The sequence below is a fragment of the Malus sylvestris genome, chromosome 5 (assembly GCF_916048215.2).
Source record: "Malus sylvestris chromosome 5, drMalSylv7.2, whole genome shotgun sequence".
In the NCBI taxonomy this organism is placed as follows: Eukaryota; Viridiplantae; Streptophyta; class Magnoliopsida; order Rosales; family Rosaceae; genus Malus; species Malus sylvestris.
Window position 1 is genome coordinate 26896445 of NC_062264.1, and position 17303 is coordinate 26913747.

Genomic DNA, 17303 nt, shown 5'->3' on the forward strand with positions numbered 1-17303 from the left:
ATATAAAGAATTAATATAATTTATACACTTGAATTTGTACAAGAATTAAAATAGGCATATAATATATTATACCTGCTCTTCTTTCCAAAGCTCCTTAGTAACTCTGCTATATGGCATATGAAGCTCAACTAGATTTTCCGGACAAAAATTTGACGGCAAAGATTCCAATGGATATTGATCCCAATAAAGATAACGAAGAGAATCAGGAAGGTCTAGAGAAGCGGTGAATTTGCAGCCACCCTCCACAATTAGCATTATTAGGTTAGAAATCTTTTTGAAGTCTGCACATTTCAACGGTCGGTATTTAAGCTTATTCCAATTAACCTGTATGGCTTCAACATTTGGAGTTTCCTGAGAATAAGAAGAAAGTTTAAATGTGAATATAAACATATTAAAATGTAACGCACATTTGGAACAAAGAGTATTTGCGATGGTAATCATGTACAAGTGTCTTAGTCTAGTCAAATATCCAACATAATTGTATCCTCCTCTACTTGTCCAAATAAACAAACATTTGTTCATATTCCAAACACTTCCAAACACAATAAATATTCAATCAAATTCATCTTTTAACAATCTCACTTCTTTATTATAAATTAGTTTTACTTTGTTGTGTTATCATCTCAAGTTTGCTATTTTTTTTTTTATTATTTTTTTGTAAAAAAAGAAAAGAAAAGAAAAGAATTGAATGCATTTGGCTCTTACCATGTTACCCCTCAATACACGATAGAAATCATCATCATCGAACAACCTATTCCGTTTACCGGGATCTTTAATATCTTGTTCTTGAACAATTTTCCTTCCCATTTCTTGTAGCAAATCGTGCATCTCTATGGTTTCCCTTCCCATTTCTTGTAGCAAATCGTCCGTTTTTGAATCAATTGATATGAGAGACATCTCAATGAGAATTCTAATTCCAGATGTCGCAAAGAATCCACGAACATCTAACATTCGTTTTACCTCAACCAGAGACTTCCCTTTATGAAAACATGCTATATCCAGAAATATCTCCTTCTCATTTTCTCTCAATCTATCATAACTTATTCTCAACACTTTCTGAATATCTTCACTGGGAAATTGTTTCAATTTGTTGAATTCATCTTCCCATTCTTCTTTGCTCTTGCAATTGAAGAACAAGGACCCCAGAACTGTAAGTGCTAAAGGAACGCCGTTGGCATAAGCCACCGCCTTTTCTGCCAACTCCTTATGATCTGTTATACGGGTACTGTTATCCTTGAAAGTACGCGAATAGAAGAGCTGAAGAGCATCATCTGGTTTTAATTCCTCAACCTTGTAGATATTATCCTCTTCAACAGTTTGCCCAAGTGTGCCCCTATCTCTAGTTGTGATAATGATTCTACTTCCAGTGCCAAACCGGAGAGGACTGCCAGCTAAACGTTCCAATTGCATAGAATTGCTCACATCATCAAGAACAATGAGGACCTTTGTACGCCTGAGCCTTTCTCGAACAATAGTTGATCCTATGGATGAACCTTCTTCCTTTAATATCTCCTTAAGAAGTGTTTTTTCCAAGTAATCTAGTCCACTTGCTTGTTCTGAGTTCTCCCTAACATTCTTAAGAAAAGAAGAAGCTTCGAATTTAGAAGAGTGTCTGCGAAATACAGCCTCGGCAAGGGTGGTCTTGCCAATACCACCCATTCCCCAAATACCTACAGTGATGCAAGCGTCCGGTGGATGAATGCCTAACAACGATTCGACCTGCTCGATGCGGCTTTCAATTCCAACAAAGCCCCTTAAATCACAGGATGATGCGCGACACAATTTGGTCCAAATATCTTCAACAACTTTCGTAACTAAATCAGCATCCGTCCTGGCATATATATGTAGGAAAGTAATAGTTAAGTCTTAAATATATAAATATATACCCTACAAAATCTTAGCACAATAAAATCATGACAAGTTCAAAGAAAATTTATAATTTTATACAAGTTAAAAGAATTAGTTAGTTACCCATAATTTTTTGAATCAAACCCAGATATATTTCCTGCATTCGTCAAAGCATCCCTCCACTTGTGCACCTTGTCGATACTGTTCTGGAAACGTTGTTCAAGTTGAGCAAATGCAACCCCATAACTCCCCTGTTGTTTTCGTACATCCGATGGAAGGGTGTCGTAAAAAATGGGTATAACCAACTGGCCATGTTTTTCCTTGCATTCTAGGACATGCACAAGCTCATCCAAACACCACGTGGAAGAAGCGTAGTCTTTCGAGAAAATGATCACCGAAAGCTCTGATTCCTTGATTGCTTGGAGAAGGGCAGGTGCGATTTCATCTCCTCTCTTAAGCTTGTCATCAATATAAGTTGTGATTTTTTTCTCAAGTAAGGCAGCGTGGAGGTGGCTGGTGAAAGTACGGCGGGTGTCCTCACCTCTGAAACTGATAAACACATCATACTTTTCTCGACGTGGGGGGTTATCAGCATCATCATCATCCTTAAAAGCAGTAGAATCAGCAGCAGAATCAGGTACAGCAGAATCAGCTACATCAGAATCAGCCGCAGGAGACGAAGAAGAAAATGATCTGCAGCACAGGTACAACAGAGTCCCGATGGCGATGACCATGATGTTGAAAACTTGAATGAAGGCAATCAACTCCATCTCTCTATTAGGCATGTGCACAAAGTTACAAACGCTTTAGGAGGACAAAATTGAAAATTTGGAGAGACAAGGATTAGTCACTTTCACATTCTTAAAAATTATTTGATAATTGATAATGCTAAACTAACCAACGCCTTCACAAAATTACAAACGCTTGCACATAGCAGATGCAATTAACTGGGGTGTTGTGCAAAAATAATTGGAATAATATTTAGATACTCACTAGTAAGTATTTTCCATACTCATCCAATAGACACATGTTCTTTGTTTTAAAAGCCCAAGAAAAAATAATGATATATACATTATATTATAAGAACAACACTTGGCTGCTGAAAATTCAGCAGCCACTCCTGCTTTTAATCAAAACTTGAACACGTGTCCACCCGTGATTGGGTGTAAGCAGGAGCTCCTGCACAACCCTTCAGCAGCCAAGTATTTTCCATATTATAAAGAATAAAACATGTGTTAATTTATTATTAAACAAAACCAAGAGGTGAGTACTCACTAATGAGTACACAAATATTGTCCTAATAGTTGTATTTGGCTTTCACAGTTTCCTAAAAAGAAGAAGCAGCCGCAATATCCATTACCTTGAATTGGCTTTTGAGTACATGCACAAAGTTTCAAAGGCTCGAAAATCAACGAGTGAGAGATGAACGAAAGTGGAAAATGGGGCACATGATACGCACATGACAAAAATTAATTAGCAATTTAAATGCCAGCATAACTTTATACATATACTAAAACCCAACACAGAAAACACTGTTCATTAACAGTGTCATCCCATTTTCACCCCTGCTTCTTTTTTGTTATTTCAGGTTCGTCTTTCGTTCCCACACCGTTTTAGCCTCGCGTTTTCTCTAGATGCTTCCCCCCACCCCCCCCCCCACCATTTCAGTCTCTAGACCCCCTTTTTCTCTGCTTGACTCCTGCTTTCCCCGTCTCCCTCCTCGCCTCACTCTTCTTTGCACCAAGCAGCTCGATTTAGGGCTTCACCATTTCTCTTCGAATCAAGGTCTCTATTTCTCTCCCTATTTTCCCAATCTAGGTTTCCCTCTCTCTCTGTGGAAAAACCCTAGATCTCGCCACTGCCGCAGAGTCCAAGCTCAGCCTTTTCGAGCTTCAATCTACCGTGCCGATCGTCTTCTCGCGGTGCTTCCACCTATACCCCTCTGGTAAATTTCCCAACTTTTTCCCCATTTTTTTTTCTCTCTATTTCTGCGCTTTTGAAAGGTTTCAGATTTTCGTCTTCTTAAGCTTATGTTTCTGAAAGGACCTTGATTTTGTGTTTAATTTGGGTTGTAGATATCTGGGTTTGTTCTTGATTAAATCGTTAATTAATTAATTAGCTAATTTTCCATCTCATCCGGTTGTAAATTGGTTTAATTGAAGTTTGATTTCATTGTTCGAAGTTCCTAGCTTTCAGTTTCGTGGGAAAATTTCCTATTTAGTTGAAAAATAGGCGTTCATTGGTAATCTGGGTGAGGAGCAGATATGGGTTCCATTGTTTGGTAGCCTAGAAAACGTAGGAAAATAAATCTTAATAAAATTCTGTGACCTTTTTCTTTTATGTCCAGTAAATTCAAACCTTTGGCTCAGCCGAGTTGTGTATTAGTTAGGTTCAGTTGCATGGATTTTGTTTTCAAGATCAGCAAACAATTTGAGATTGAAATTTTTATATTTTTTCATTCCGTAGTTATCTTTTATGTCCAGTAAATTGCTTATTGTGGTTTATATACTAAATGCAGCAAGCAAGCAAAATTTGCTTCTTGAGCAGTATGTTCAGGGGACATGCATCGTATTTTTCATGTAAAATCAAGACAAAAATGGATTTTCTATCACATTGGACTTAAAAAAGTAAATTAGGTCAAACCAATACCAGCTAAGCGTACATGCTTGCTTCCTCTTCGTGTTCTCCCACAATTTGTGCCCTTACTTCTCAATTGGATTCACAGTAAAACCCCAAAAACTTGAGGTACGAAAATTTCAATTTTTTTATTGTTTGTGTTTTTGATTTATTTTTAGTGTTAATTTCTGATTAAATTATTATTTTTGATAAACCCATTTAGAATCTGATCTGGGTTTTACCCGGATAAAACCTTGACAGTTTGAAACTTTAAGGAATAAAAATTTCAATTTTTTTTGTTTATATTTAATAGTATTCTGGGTTTTGCAGAAATGCTATTCTTGCTGAAGACCTGCCCTGTAAGTGATTTAATTTTTTCTTTTCGAATTTCTACTTCTCATGGATAATTATGAATATGTAGATGATTTGTGGATAATTTTTTTTACTTAATCTCCAATTCAAAGTGAAGGATATTGAATTTTGTTATCATTTTAGTTAAAATGTGTTACTGTTTAGTTAAATTTAATCCCTAATTGAACTGACTAATTTTTAGTGCAGTTTGGGCATGATCTTTCCTCAGATCATCGTCACTTCTATTAAACTCAGTTAGGTTCTATAACACCAGTATATGAGTTGTTATTTCGGATTTGTAATTTGAACGAAACCCTAATGGTTTGGTTTTGCGGAGAGTTGTGGCAGTTTGTCGAGGCTTTACCAGCTAAAGTGGATTTTGCATTTGGTTCCCTCTGGTGACAAATCTGAGATTTCACAGGAGATGGAAGGCTGCTGGTTGTTTGGGTATGCTCTCCCTGCTTCCACTTCTTGCTTATTGTGTATGTATTTCTTATTTGAATAAGTGGGTTTGTGCTTTTGTTTTTTAAGTTTCATTTGTGTGATTTTATTTCAATCGATATTATCTTTGAGAAGGCAGGATGCTTTGACCAATTATTTCTTGCTTTTTAGTGATTTCATTTAGATGGATTCCTTAAAAATTGAGAAGGCAGATGAGCTTTCATCATTTGTTTATTGGAAATTGATAATATATGCATTTCTTATGTGAATAAGTGGGTTTGTGTTTTCCTTTTTTCCTGATTAACTTCTTAGCTTTTCAAAATTAATATACTTTACTGCCCACACATGTTTTTCAGCTAACCTGCTCAATTAGTTTCGACTATAGTTTGCTTTGTGCTGGATGTTAAAGGTTTCTCTTCAATGATTATATATAGCTTCAGTAGTGGGTTTCTTTGGTTCATGTCGTACATGGTGATTAACCATGTTTTTCAAGGTGGCTCACCTTCTTTAATTGCAGGTTCGACAGAAAGTTGAAGAACACATATGATCACCTACTTTTTACGAGGTCTTGCTCATACTTAATTGTTTATTTTAGCATAGATTTAACTATAACTCCTTACTTTTAGGGTATGTGTATGTGTATATATATGTATGTGTGTGTATATATGGGTTGCACAGATGCTCAGATATGCCACCCAAACCTAAGCATGAGAACACTTTGCTGTTCATTTTTTGGGGCTTTTGTCTGCAGCTTTCGAAGCCCTTTATGCTCAAGGTAAGTAATTTTGGATTTTTCCTTTCAACCTTTTCTCCAACAATTTTTTTTTTAATTATTTGAATATTGTGAAAGTTGTGTTTTATATGCTGTGAAAGTTAAATCTGTGAAATTATTTTTTTTATTCTTGGTATATATTCCGTTATTTCATAGTTTTGGATGATGTTGGATTGAAAAGCTTTTCTATTAAACTTTATTTAAAGTGTTTCTCCGTTCTCACATTTACTTTCATAAATTATAGCTGATTTGTTAATCTCTTACCAAAATACGCAAATCATTTTGTAAATTTGTTTTTATTCTAGCAGGAACCGCAATGCAGATGGGGAACACATATAAATTCAGCGTTATTCTAGCCAAAAACCTTTATTCTCACAACATTGGGTACGATTGTTAAAAGTTCCAGTTCATTGTACCTAAATTGAAACAATTTACTATTAACACTAACTTTTTTATATTTTAAACAAGATATTTCATGAATTTTGTAATCCCGCAGCAATGTACGGGTGGTACTTTCTAGTAACACCTAAACTTATTAATTAAAAAGAAATTACAAAAAATACAGAAAAGAGCCTTAAAGAGTATCAATAAATACTGACTAACCTGTACCAATTTGACAAGGGCTGTTTGTTTTCTGCACCTTCAAAATAAGAAGAAAAGTTCACCTTCAAAATAATATCCAAAACAATTAGTTTTTTGTATCATCGGAGAGAGAGGGAGGGAGACTATTAGAATTTACTCGAATTGGCTAAAGTTCCGAAGGCTCCTTCACAGGAATACGTGAGAGATGAATGGTTATTGAAGTATAAAAAGGGAGCACATGGGATGGGGCCCCCCCTTTACGCTCTCTGCGTGCACGGTTGTAAAGTTTTCCAGTAAGTCAATGGCCAGTTTCTTTCAAGAAATTTCCAAACAATTTCCAAGCAACTTTGATTTGAGGACATTTTTATAATTTTCAAAAGAAAATAAGTGAATTTCACACTACAAAATCATAGAGAGGGTTAAGAATATAGTTGTTCACCAATTGAGATTGAACAAGATTTGGAGTATGTCTTTCCGAGCACAAGTGACAAATCAATTCATTGAATTATAGAGTTTCAGCCTATTTAACTCAATTTCATTATAAGATATACACAATCATTACAACTATCAATTTTACTAGTATATTATAGTGAAATCAAACTAAATGGATCTTAATAGTTATCTATTAATAAATATTCAATGGGTTAGTTTGTCATTTCTATTACCGAGGCTATCGAACTAACCTGAAAGTAAGCGAGAAATCAAACTAACCTGAAAGTAAACGAGAAAAACTTAACATGAAAGAAATTCATATATTTGCAATCTTAATATGAACAACGTCATCTCAGCATGTAAAGGAAGACAATTGATCAAGATGCAAACAAAACAAAGTGACATCCGGTGACAGGTCACCAGCGAAGGAATTAACAGCAGACATAACAAAAACTAATTAGCAAATTATATGGCAGCATAACACCTAAACTTATGTAAAAAGAAAAAGAAAAAAAATACGCCTTTCTCTCAAAATATGCCTTTCTATCAAAAAAAAAAGAAAAGAAATGACAAAAAATACAGAAAGAGCCTTAAACAGAATCAATCAATAAACACTGACTTACCAATTTGACAAGGGCTTGTTTGTTTTCTCCACCTTCAAAATAATATCCACAACATTTACTTTTTCGTATCATCAGCATCAGCAAGAGCAGCAGCGGATGAAAATCAAGAACAAGAAGATGCCATATCCACAACCTCTATTTTTCAGATCCAGCAAGTAGTAGTTGCAGAGAGATTAATTGTGAATTAGAAGGAAAGAGAGAGAGACTGGTTCAGAATTAAGGAGGATCCAATAAAGTAAGAGAGAGAAAGAGTAGTTCGGAGGATCTATTGAAACAAAAAAGTCAAGAGAGAGAGAGAGAGAGAGAGAGAGAGAGAGAGAGAGAGAGAGAAAGAAGGAGAGAAGGAGAGGAAGACTAGTTCAGAATTTACTTAGAATTGGACTACATACATAAGCACAAAAATGGGAGAGGTTTTTCAATTTGACCAGTACACGAGGTGATACATCACGTATCATTATACAAATAATGAGATATGTATGCTAAAAAGTTAATAACTTAAAAAAATAAAATTTTCCACCATTTCTATTAAAACACGTGATCTACCACTTGTGTTCTTGTCGCAATAAAAAATTTCTCTAAAAAGTGACACATGGATGCGACCCTCCCTTCATGTGCTTTGCGTACACGGTTTTGATTTTTTCCAATTACTTAGTTACTGACCAATTTTTTTGCAAGAAATTTCGAAGCACTTTCAATTGAGGATATTTTTATAATTTGAAAAGAAAAAAAAAAGTGAATTTCACATTACAAAATCATGGAGGGCTAAGTGTATAGTTTATCAATGGAGCTTGAATAGAATTTGATATTTGTCCTTCTGAGTACAAGTGACAAATTAACTCATTGAATTATTAATGAAAAGTTATTAAGAGTCTCAGACTCATTTAGTTTGATATCACCATAAAGTATTACACAATCATTAAAACTATTAATCTCACCACTATGTTATGATAAAAAACAAACTAAACATATCTTAATAATTATTCATTAATAATTCAATGGGTTAGTTTGCCATCTCTACTTTTGAGGCCGTCGAGAGATCAACAGAGGGTCTAGTACTCCAGCTAAAATTATGTAGCATGGCCCCAAGTAAAACCATCTACAACCGAAGGGTCTAAAGGGCTACAGGGTCGAAAATAGCCCGAAAATCGTCTCCAACCGAGGGTTAGACCAAAGGCTTGTGGGCCCATGAGACAAAAAAAGGCCAAAGGGCCAACCGGCTGGCCCAACCCAGCCAACCAGCCCCGAGCCTGGCTGGATTTTTTATTATTAATATTATTTATGTCGGATATAGCCGACAATATTGTTCTCTTTAGTGTCGGATATATCTAACAGTATTCTCCCTCTTTTTTTTTGGGCCAATTTTTTTAAAAAAAAAATTTTAAATTCCCCCTTTTTTTCCTATAAATACCTAAGTCATTCATATACCAGTTCTCACATAATTTTCACCATTCCATACTATATCACTTCATTCTATTTCAATTCTTCACATTCTATTTTCTTACCTCTTCCAATAATCTTTCCTTCAATTTTTTCAATAAACCACAAGAGTTGTTCTTCAAGATGGAAGAAACATCTTCCAAGTTTGAATAAATAGCATCAAGCATTGTTAAATTTAAGTTGTTGTAGTTTTTAAATTTAAATAATAAATTATATTTGGTCCTATGACCCTTTGGCCCTCAATTGGAGATGGCTTTTTGTCACTGGGCTATGTTTGGTCTATGGTCCTCTGGCCCCTCGGTTGGAGATGGTAAGAAATATGACATTGCATTGTTCATTAAAATATTAATTTCTTAGAAAGTCAGAGGGCTAAAACGAGCCCTCCAGCCTTCAATTGGAGATGGCCTAAGATAGTCATGATCCACCCATCTCTCTCTCTCTCTCTCTATCTAGGCACTAAACTAAGCAAAAGACAGACGGAGGTAGAAAGTGGGAATCAAGCAAGGGAGGAGGGAGTAGACCCGCATAGACTATATCAATTTGAGTTCAATAATTGTACTAGTTGACCTAATTTACACAAGGTTACAAAAGTTCTATATATGCTCTCGACAATCCAACGGAGATGTCAAATAAAAAAAAGGAGAAATGAAATTACTTGACTCAAGCACCTTACCTTCTCCTTTTAAAAAATTAATGTGTTCACATATGAAGAAAGACAAAATAAGGGCACATCACCATCAGTTCATAACTTTCATTAAAGCTGACAAGTCATAACTCACAAGTCATTCCTACATGTTTTATGCATAAATTTATTTTTTCCATTCAGATTCATCTCTGATCAGCAGATCATCCAATAAAATTTAATCTTGACGAAGACAAGTAACCTACACCTAGTGTGTCACCGTAGCACTCAAGTTATTTGTTTATTCATTATTAGTTTAAGATGTCACAATATCATACTAAATGTACACGACTCTTCAATTAAAGATAAAAGCAAACTAAACCTTTGAAAATGAACAAGCAAACCTTGATATAGAAAGCACACCTCCCAAATTGGCTTTGGTGAACTAGAGTTTAGCCTGATTACGAGAAAAACAAGTGGTGGATTGCCCTTATGGTTAAAAAATTTCTCTTCAATTCACTATGTTTTGAGTTCATGCTCTTCCGCATCCCCTTAGTATGATTAGTGTAAAGTATCATTTGTAATTAAAAAAAAACCAAAAAAAAACTCTTTTTTCATACAATTCACATGTTTACACCTTTTACATACAAAGTTTTGAATTTTCTTAATTTATTTTAAGAGATTTTCAAGTACTTTCAGTTGAGTACCTTTTTATAATTCCTAGAAAAAAGAAAAACAAGTTAATTTCATACTACAAAACTACTTTCACAATACAAAATCATGGAGGGTTAAGAATAGTCGTTCACTACTAGAGATCGCCTAAGATTTGAAATCTGTCTTTCTGAGGCTATCAGGAGGTCTTAAGAGACATAGAGTGAAACTAAGCGACAAATATAAGTGGTCGATTGCCCTTATAGATTGTGCATTTCTCTTCAACTCACTGTGTCTCAGTTCAAACCCTCCCGCCTTCCCTAAATAGAGATTAGTATAGAATATCGCTTGTAATTAAAAAAAAAGCAAGCTCCTTCTTATTCAATTGACGTATTTACACATTTTACGTACAAATTTTTAAATATTTCCAATTAGTGACCAATTTCTTTCAAGAAATTTCCAAGCACTTTCGATCGAGTACCTTTTTATAATTCCTAAAAAATAAAAACAAGTAAGTTTCACACTACAAAAATCATGTCCTTCACTATTGGAGATTGTCTAAGATTTGGAATCTAGCTTTCCGATACTATCGGGAGGTTATAAGAGAGCCCACAACTTAGCCTGAAAGTAACCGAGAAAAACTTGTGTAGAGATGGCTAATCATGTTGTCTATACGAGAGTAACTTCTGTACCAACGTAGCAGTGATGACACATACTTTGAAAATGTATTTACCATGAATTTTTTTTTTTTTTGCATCTATCAGATGATCAAAATGTACCGGCTTGCCACCCAAACCAACCAATTAGAAACCAACAGTATCAGCCGCAGAAGACGAAGAAGAAAATGTTAATGATCCTAGCACATGTACACCAGAGTTCCGATGGTGATGACCACGATGTTGAAAACTTAAATGAACCCAATCAACTCCATCGCTCTCTCTTAGACTAGATTTTAACTACAGTTGCACCTGAGACTAGATTTTAGTCCTTATTAGACTTACTCCAACTCTTGAAGTAAAACTTAAATTTTAGGTTCTAAACTTATCCTAACTTGCTCCAACCCTTGGGGCAAATATGAGTTAAAACTCAAAATTTATTTTTGGGCCAAATTTAGTCCAGGATTTCCCCAGGATTAGTGGGGCTGGTCCACCATATATGTATATTTTTTTAGTTTTATATTTATAAATTCATTAAATCCAATGGTTAAGATCTAATTTGATGAAATCCAACGGCTAAAGTAAATTAAAAAGAAAGTATTTTATGTGTTTCATATTTTTTTCATACTGTTTCACGAGTTTCATGGTGTCGGTTAGTGATTTTTTAATATTTGTCGGAATCTAAATATTTTTAGGTTAAAATGTTCATAAAGTTAAATTAGGATAGTCTACATAATTTTTTTTCTTTTCAAATAGTTACTTTAAGAAAAAATTAGCCTAAGGTATTAAATATCGATGATATCGGAAATATCGATAGTTCAAAAACACGGAAATATCGATGGAAATATCGGGATATTATCGATATCGATAAAAATAATATGGAAACCACGGAAATTGTAAGAAAAACTTGGAAATTTTTATTGAAACTTTGCAGGATGTTTATTTAGTCAATTATCTATTAGTTTATCACAAAAAAATTGGAAGGAAATGCATTGCATGATGGATTTAACTGATTTAAGTTGATTATATAGCGAGCTGGCAAACATTGTGAGTGTAGAAAATATGTAGTAATTAATGAAAGATGTTTAAACACACAATAATCATTTATATATAATTTTTAATCAATCTAGTTGTACAATTTTCTATTAAAAAATTATTTTTATTTTTTCTTTTCACATGGTGCAGCACACCATTCCAAAACCTTTATTTTTTATTATTATTTCTTCTTCTTCTTCTTTTGTTTTTTTTGGCAAACATTTTTTCTTCTTGTTTTCAGATGGTGCCAACGCACCACTTCTTTTTCTTCTTCTTTTTAGATGGTGCCAATGCACCACTTGGCACCACTTCTTTTTCTTCTTCTTTTCAGATGGTGCCCCAACGCACCACTTCTTTTTCTTCTTCTTTTTAGATGGTGCCAACGCACCAATCCGAACCAAACATCGTCTTCAACCTTTAGACTCGAAAGAGAGAGGGAAGACCCTGTAAACTCAGCCACAATCATCCTCCTCCACATCTCTCTCCACACTTTCTCTCTCTACATTTCACTTTCAGTCACTCACTCTCTCACTCCACCAACTCCAAACTCCACTCCTCTCTTTCTCTCTCTCTCTCTCTCTCTCTCTCTCTCTCTCTTATGCCCTCATTGGGCACCTAATTCACCAGATCTGTGCCTGACCGCACCAGATCACGCCCTAAGAGAACCCTAAAGTTGCTCCGATGGAGGAAGCATTGGAGCTTGCGTGTGCCAAGGACACCAAGGAGCGCATGGCGGGAGTGGAGCGCCTGCATCAGCTTCTGGAAGTGTCAAGAAAGAGCCTGAATTCGTCGGAGGTGACGTCGCTCGTCGACTGCTGCTTAGATCTTCTCAAGGACAACAACTTCAGAGTCTCCCAGGGCGCTCTGCAAGCACTGGCCTCCGCCGCCGTGCTCTCCGACGACCACCTCAAGCTCCATTTCAATGAGACTTTTCAGTTATTGAGGAACTTTTCAAAATATCGCGATAGTTTCGGAAATATCGCGATATTATCGATAATACCGTGATATTTTGATGAAATCCCGTTGGATACCTATTAAAATATCGGTACCGTGAAAAACCGATAATATCTGCTAAATATCGCCGATATTATCGGCATTTTGTTCCTTGAATTAGCCTCAATTCATTCTTTAATAATATGAGACTAAAATTTTAACCCAGGGTTGGAGCAAAAAAGTTATTTCTAGATTAAAACCTAAATTTTCTCAACTAAAAATTTTAAATTTTAACCCAAAAAATGAAGATGGTCTTAGGGGTGGGTATATGCACAAAAAATTTCAAACGTCCAGGGAGGACAAAAATTGAAAATTTGGGGAGACAAGGAGTAGTCACTTTCACATACTTAAAAAATATTTGATAGTTAATAATGCTACTACTTTAAAATTTTCTTTTAAATATGCTTTAATTAAAAGAAAAATTGGTCCAAATACATTCGGTAAGGCATTTTTCAATAAAATATACGCACAAACTTTGCAACGACCGAGAAAAAATCACTAGGGATTAGACAAAAAAAATACATAAAAAATATAAAGACGAAATTGCTCAAGCACTTTCCTTGCATAAACCATGTGCATTCAAACGGAAGAAAAGGTTATAATAATGACAATTTTAACGAAAAAACTCCTGATACTGTTTATTTTAACGAAAAATCACATTTTTACACTAAAAAGTCAAATATGATACTATTCACTTTACCCTTTATTTTGTCCTTATCGTTAAAACTCAAAGTTTTCAAGTCATTTTCATTAGTTTTTCTTATAAAAGATGATATCTAGTTGAGGACTTAAAGAAAGAATGAAAAACTAATGAAAAGAGCTTAAAAACTTTGAATTTTAACAGTAAGGACAAAATAAAGGGTAAAGTGAATAGTACCAGGTTTGACTTTTTAGTGTAAAAATGTGGTTTTTCATTAAAGTGAACAGTACCGCAAACTTTTCGTTAAAACTCCCAAGAAAGAAAGGTGAAATATCATGGGTTTGGGTAACCGCCGTTATGAGTATGGTTAACCGTTTATAAACGGTTATGAGTATAACCGTTTATGCAATTACCTAACAGGTAAATGGTTATGCGGGTATGAACATAAACGGTTATGAGTAAATAATCACAGTTACTCATCCGCCATAATCATTGCCCATCCTTAATTACGATCACGATGACGATGATGTTGAAAACTTGAATGAACCCAATCAACTCCATCTCTCTGTCTTATATCAGATAGCAGAAGGAGAATCTTAACTACAATTGCACCTAAGACTAGATCAGAGTTTAGTTCTTACTAGGGGGAGGTATATGCGCAAAGTTTCAAACGTCCAGGGAGGACAAAAATTGAAAATTTGGAGTGACAAGGATTAGTCACTTTCACATACTTAAAAAATATTTGATAATTAATAATGCTACTATTTTTAAATTTTTAAAAACTTCGTTTTAATCCTTTAAAAATATGACTTTTAGATTAAAACCATGAGTAAGATCAAAATCTAATTTTAGTCCATTGATACATTAATAACCCATATTTTGATTTTTTAATTATTTCTCTTTTTCTTCCTAATTTTTAATGTATTAATTTTATTTCATTATAATTTTCATTTTTATTTCATTTATCGTAATATATTTTGTTGTAAACATTTAGATAAACTAATTTTTGTTATACAATATATTTTGATGTACTTTGTCTTCTTCTTTTAGGTACATTAAATTCATTATAATACATTTCGGTGCATACATTTAGGTACACATATTTCGGTACATACATTTCGATATAAACATTTAGGTATATTAATTCAATATAATACAGTTCGGTAATAATATTTCGGTGCGTATATTTCTGTACACACATTTAGGTACATTAATTTAATATAATACATTTCGGTGCATATATTTCGATACATACATTTTGGTACTAACATTTAAATATATTAGTTCAATATAATACATTTTAGTACACACATTTCGGTACTAACATTTAGGTACATTAATTGAGTCTTTCAAGTTTGAAGAATGTTAAATAAAATTAATAAATTAAAAAACTCTTTTTTGGTCAAAAAATAAATTAAAATTTGTATGTTAATAAATTTAAATATTTAATGGGAGATATTAAATAAAATGCACATTAATTATTTTGAATTAAGGACACATCAAGGGATTAAGGAAATTTTATTTGAATCCATGTAACATCTTTCTACACCCAACTTACTCTCTAAACCCATATTATTTTTAATCAAACTATTAATATCACTTTAAACCCAAATTTACTACCTAAATTACCCTCATAAACCCACTTCAATATCTAAATTTATCTTTACACCCATTTAGAAAATAAAAACCTGAAATCAATATTCTAGAACTTGTTCAAGGTGTAAAGAGAGTAATATCTCTTACCTATTTGTCTCATACTTAATCTTTGCTGCATATTTGCCACTCTAATGTACAAAAGCAAGGACCCAGTGGGTACTGGAAATGGTGCAGTACTCGTCACTCTGATATAAAATTAATTTGAGTTTAAATAATTATGTCATCTCGGTGCTAATGTTTGATCCTTGCTCCTGCATTTGTCAAGTTCAAGCTTAATAAATTAGAGCTAGGTATAAATTATATTCAATGGTTAAGTTATATAAAATAGACTACGTGTAGTTTAGAAATCATAAAAATAGTTTGTTGTGTGTCAATGTTTTGGTCAATTTTCGCATCTTACTTGCCCATAAGATTAACTGCTTTCACAGAAACAAGTATGTTGATGCACAAAACCGGATGGTCTTGGTACAACGTAAATCCGACCGTGAATCTGCATGTAATGTAAATAACACAAGATGTATCGTGGTTCACCCCAAGGTTTGGGCTACGTCCACACTGATTGTATTATATTTCTCTGAGAAGTGAGGGGGAGAGAGAGCTCTAGAAGTGAGAGCGTTGAAAGGGGTGAGAAGGCTCCAGAAATGGCCTCTGAGAGTGAGAGTGAGGCCCCTCTAGAATGAGGGTAGGAGTCCCCTTTTATAGAATAAGGGGCTCCTCCTCCTTTACAAAGTATGGGCTTTAGTGTGAGGCCCAAATACAAGGCCCAAGGCCCAAATATACGAGGCCCTAAATATGGTATAAACAGTAGTCCCCCAAGTCTTCAGTCAAGAGAGTCTTTTGGCTGGAGACTTGAAATTCAGTCCATGTGTGGGCCGAAGTAACTGATGCTCGATATGAGGCGGTGCCCAATCTGAAATGATGCTCAACTAGAAGTAGCACATGTTGTGAGGCCGCTTTGCTTGTAGCTTATGTTGCCTTGGTTGGCTTGGCTTGTGGCGTTTGAAGGTGAGGGAGTCCCTTTTATAGAATAAGGGTTCACTCCTCAGTACATGAATAATGGGTGCTCTCTAATGAAAGTGAGGGATTCCCTTTTATAGAATAAGGGCTCACTCCTCAATACATAAGTGATGGGCTAGAGTCCCCCAAGTATTTTTCATGAGTGCTCTCTAAAAGTGAAGGAGTCCCTTTTATAGAATAAGGGCTCGCTCCTCAATACATAAGTGATGGGCTAGAGTCTCCCAAGTATTTTTTATGAGTGCTCTCTAAAAGTGAAGGAGTCCCTTTTATAGAATAAGGGCTCGCTCCTCAATACATAAGTGATGGGCTAGAGTCTCCCAAGTATTTTTTATGAGTGCTCTCTAAAAGTGAAGGAGTCCCTTTTATAGAATAAGGGCTCGCTCCTCAATACATAAGTGATGGGCTAGAGTCTCCCAAGTATTTTTTATGAGGCCCAGTTGAGGCCCAATATATGGTACATAATGTAGTCCCCCAAGTCTTCGGTCAATAGAGTCTGTTGGCTGAAGACTTCAAATTGAATCCATGTATGGGCCGAAGTGGCAGTTGTTCGGATGCGGTATTTGTATACCCTGCACTGAAGCTTTGTAGGTGAAGCTTTGAAGCTAGAGCTCTGTAAATGAAGCTTTTAAAGCTAGAGCTTTTGTAAATGAAGCTTTTGAAGCTAGAGCTCTGTAAATGAAGTCTTTGAAGCTAGAGCTCTTGTAGATGAAGCTTTTGAAGCTAGAGCTCTGTAAATGAAGTCTTTGAAGCTGATTTGACATGAGTGATGCTCATGCATGTTTATGTTGATTGACATGAGTGATGCTCATGGATGTTGTCATGAGTGATGCTCATGAATGTTAACATGAGTGATGCTCATGAATGTTGACATGAATGATGGTCATGAATGTTTATGTATGATTATCATGAGTGATGCTCATGAATGTCTATG

General features: G+C 34.8%; 2 protein-coding genes and 1 long non-coding RNA gene across 16 annotated transcripts in view; 2 read left to right on the forward strand and 1 right to left on the reverse strand.

Annotated features, from left to right (window-relative positions):
* The window catches only part of LOC126621357 (disease resistance protein RUN1-like), a 142361-nt gene that overhangs the window by 100018 nt on the left and 25040 nt on the right, over positions 1-17303 (reverse strand). The window contains exons 8-12 of the mRNA XM_050289795.1: positions 7666-7697; positions 6632-6668; positions 1972-2652; positions 706-1831; positions 73-351 (exon numbers count right to left, since the gene is read on the reverse strand). Of these exons, the coding sequence (XP_050145752.1) occupies positions 73-351; positions 706-1831; positions 1972-2652; positions 6632-6668; positions 7666-7697 (2155 nt within the window). The remainder of the gene's footprint in view (positions 1-72; positions 352-705; positions 1832-1971; positions 2653-6631; positions 6669-7665; positions 7698-17303) is intronic.
* Positions 1-17303, forward strand: part of LOC126621421 (uncharacterized) — a 32902-nt gene that overhangs the window by 5866 nt on the left and 9733 nt on the right. The window lies entirely within an intron of this gene.
* On the forward strand, positions 3319-6508 carry LOC126621433 (uncharacterized). Of its 10 annotated transcripts, none has more exons than XR_007622950.1 (5): positions 3319-3793; positions 4367-4823; positions 5018-5069; positions 5164-6031; positions 6337-6508. It is a non-coding gene; the product is annotated as an uncharacterized LOC126621433 (long non-coding RNA). The 10 variants fall into 10 exon arrangements; XR_007622947.1 differs by having other exon boundaries at positions 4367-4593; positions 4795-4823; positions 5018-6031; XR_007622949.1 differs by having other exon boundaries at positions 4367-4593; positions 4795-4823; positions 5023-6031.